General features: G+C 36.8%; 1 protein-coding gene across 1 annotated transcript; it reads left to right on the top strand.

Moving 5' to 3' along the window:
- Window positions 1-2,029: 2,029 nt before the first annotated feature.
- Window positions 2,030-3,187, top strand: LOC117338992 (myb-like protein X). Its single transcript, XM_033900357.1, has one exon. It carries the CDS (start codon window positions 2,030-2,032, stop codon window positions 3,185-3,187), a length of 1,158 nt encoding a protein of 385 aa, XP_033756248.1.
- The last annotated feature ends 910 nt before the right edge of the window (window positions 3,188-4,097 follow it).

Here is a 4,097-nt window from a genome sequence, read left to right as displayed (position 1 = left end):
ATTTTTCACATGAATTATTACTTTTGAATACCATTTTGACACTCAGTCAAAGATTTATTTCCTTGAAAAAAGGTAGGGGCGCCCTTATTAGGTCAAATATGGTATATGGTATTCACAAATACAGTACTGTACCTGTATTCTACAAATACAGTACTTTGATTTCACCAGAGGATACTTACCTCAAATACCTTGTATGGATTATATATACATCAATACCTGGAATTTACCTGAACATTATTAGTTGTGCCGGTATAAATATTCTCCAAAGGAATCTCTCGGGATTCCATTATAAAGTTGACAAGGACGTTATATGGACCAGCAAATACCTGGAGTGGATGAACATATTCCTGGAAACAATTGAGGGGAAAGTCATATAAATTCTAAGTAACATTGAAATGAAATTAACATATTTATGCCATGGACTTCGGCATTGTGAATATCTATGGTCACTATATCTATAGTACTTGATGTTATCAAGTCGAGCGTTATCAGACCTTCATAGTTTAAATAATTATATGTCATCATTGTTCACTTTAACCAATGTTAAGTTTTTATCATAAAGGATTTATGATAATAGTGCTATTTTCGAACATTTGTTTAATATCTTATTTCATAAATTGGACATTCCAACGAAGTTATTATTATGTATTTCCACTTACAAACTTTCGTAATTTTATTACACAATGTGACAATTTGTACTTTAAAAGCAATCTATTAATTATATCTCTACCAGAGGCTACAAGTTTCTATCTTTTGACATGAATACATCTAATTCCTTTTACTCATTGTTACCGGATTAACTAACTGGTCTGCCAGTATGACACCTTAGCCTCGGACAAAGGACAATTAACGTGAATATCTCACCTGTCCGACATATGACCAGCAGTCCTGTCGTGAATCTGAAGGGCTATGGCCAGGTCAGCTGCAAAGTCCGCTGCAAGATCCTGAGACTTCCATTCACATCCCTGTACTGGACAATGTATGCAGGGCATGGTTGTAGACACTGGTGCAAATCTCTCAGGACTACGATGCAGGTGAGGATGTCGGCAGTGCTCGATCAAATCATAGATGTGATGGTAGCAGTCATAAATGAAGATCATCACCTTCCTTTGTCAAGATGGCTTTATTACTACTCAATCAAAGGATGACTGCTACCTGCAATACATACACATAATATAATGATTAGTTAGTAGAGAGGGCAAACAGGACCATAGAGTCTATGCTCTCAGCTTTTGTGTCAGAAAACAAAAGAGATTGGGATGAGAAAATTTACCTTCTCATGATGGCATATCGTTCCGCTGAACATGAGACAACAGGTGTTTCCCCCAATGAAATGGTGTTTGGTCACCCCATCAGCCTTCCGGTAGATCTGGTACTTGGTCATGTTGAAGCTGAAACATACAACACTCGTACAGACTATGCGTATCTTCTCAACAAACAGATAGAGAATATACATGAGTTTGCTCGTAAAAGGATTCAATTATCTTCATCAAACATGAAGAAGGGGTATGATAAACGGATTCAAATGAATCGCTATAACAAAGCTGATGCAGTTTGGCGATACAACCCGCGTTACCAGGGTACAGGTTCAAAACTAAGTTGCCCATGGGAAGGTCCATACCTGGTTGTTGAACGAATCAATGACATATTATATCGTATCAAGAAAAATCCAAGATCCAGAATTAAAGTTGTACACCACAATCACCTTAAACCTTACAATGGCTTAAATACACCCACATGGTTAAAAGATTAGAGGTGTTCACATATAAATTCATACACACACTAAAAGTATCCTGCTGAACCAGCTTAGACTATTATGCCTGGTATAATTCTTTAAAAAATTCACAGAATTATCTCCCTTGAATAAGATGGGAATTACCAAAATGATACATTTTTAAGAGAAATACCTAATAGTGGGTTATTCTCTATCAGACAATTTTTATTCTTTCAGTTGGTAACTCGTTACCTGTGCGCTATATGCGATGGGGACCAGGAGTTTAATAGGCAACTATATTGTGAGAGACATATCATGGCTGCCCATTCTGGGTTCGGCTATCGATGCAATGATTGTCTGCAGGTGTACTCCAGAGAGGGAAAGCACAAGAAATGCACCTCATCAGGTTTCACCATCATTAAAAGAATGACGATGACCTTTACAGAGCTGGAAGACGAAGAATACAGAATGTACGCCAGCAGGGCTACATCTTTAATAAAATCTATAAGAAGGGAAGCTTTCACAAAGGCAGAGGAGACAGAGAGCATCAGAGATAGCTATTTACTGAAGAGAAAGGAAACTGGACGGAAAGATAACAATGACCAGGGAAAGAGGAACTTAAAGAGAAAGTGGTGTGAGGAAGACAACATTGACAGAAAGGAAAGGAATGAAGAAGGAAAGAAAGAGAAAACAGATTATATGGATACAGAAAGAAAAGAAGATGAAAATAAAGAAAATGATGCGGACAAAGAAAGGAAACAAATTAGGCCGAAAGAAGGAAAGAAGATCGACACAGAAAGGAAAGAAATTGGACAGAAAGAAGGAAAGAAGATGGATACAGAAAGGAAGGAAATTGGAAAGAGAGCAGGAAAAGAGATAAATTCAGATAAGAAAGAGATAAAGGAAGTAGAAAAAGTTTGGTATGCCAGAAAGCCGACCCAACCAGCACGGCCATATAATAAGAAGTTGAAATCAATAACCCAAAAGCCAGTAGTAAATGCAAAAGAGGACGCAGAGAAAACACAACCAACCAATGTGGACAAAAGGAGAAGTTGGCTTCCAGGGAGTCAGATGCTGGACCAACTAGGACTGAACATGTCAGACTCGGACTCAGACTCGGACGAGGAAAATGACGTAGTTGAAATACATGTATCTACAGATGAAGAGGACATAGACGACCAGCAAGACATCAACAACAACGGCAGAGGACAATCACCTGAGGACAAGGATGTGGATATTGCAAAGGACGACGACTCTAGATCCGTATCAGTTCGACTTATCACCGACAAGGACATGGAAAAGAAAGCCAAATCTGACAGACAAGACACGACAAAGACTATAATTACGATAACACCACAATATATACCAACCGACAAAAATACCATAAAGCTGAGGAAAATGATGGAAATGCAACAGAAAAGAGTAATTATTAACATAGGAGGAAAAAAATTGAAACTTGTGTACAGACTTTAAGCAAAGAACCAGCTTCTAGCCAAGATGATATTGACTGAATCACCTATGAAACCATATGAAGTGGACAATGTATACAGCTATTTCGTCGACAGAGATCCACGACATTTCCGACTTATATTAAATTACTTACGAAATTTGAACTTTACATCCATTGCAAGACTCCTGCCAACAGGAACATTGTTGTTAGAAGAAATCCTAGTGGAGGCCAAATTCTACCAGCTGCCTGGGTTAGAGAAGCTATGTGAAAGGAAAATTGAAGAATGTCATTATTGAAATTGTATCTTTGAAAACAAAATAGACAGAGTGACAATAATGTAATTCAACGAGTGACTGCATATAATTATTATCCTTAGTATTATACAGTGATATGCATATTGCAATATATATATTTAATTCCAAAGGAGTTAATTATTTAAATATCCAGTGTTCTTTATAAATAGTTAAATTTAAATATTAAGTGTGATATAAAATTACAAAGTAACAATATATCTTTCGTGAAGTGTACGCAAAGGAAAGTGGATTTCCGTGTGATATTCTGCATTTACAATATATACCGTATTTGACCTAATAAGGGCGCGGGTAATTGACAGTGGGGCGCCTTATTAAGATTAGTTATTCTGAAGTTTTATGAAACAGACTATACCTTGTAGCAGAATACCCAAGGTTGTGGAAACGGTAAAATATACAGTCATAAAAATATTCCAGCTGAAGATATCTATTCATTATCATATACTAAGCTTAAACATCACTTGAATACTCCTGTAAACTTGTAAACCATGCCAGCTGATCTTTAGACCAGAGAACTTGTGTTCCACCATTTATGTTCAAATGAAACTCTTTTGTGTTCTATTTATAGAAACAGGTGATTTCCCAGATCATATCAGACATCGTTTTCGTTGACCTAATAATT

This window comes from Pecten maximus, chromosome 12 (assembly GCF_902652985.1).
Source record: "Pecten maximus chromosome 12, xPecMax1.1, whole genome shotgun sequence".
Classification (NCBI taxonomy): Eukaryota; Metazoa; Mollusca; class Bivalvia; order Pectinida; family Pectinidae; genus Pecten; species Pecten maximus.
The sequence above is the reverse complement of the archived record's forward strand: the minus strand, read 5'-3'. Positions and strand labels throughout refer to the sequence as shown.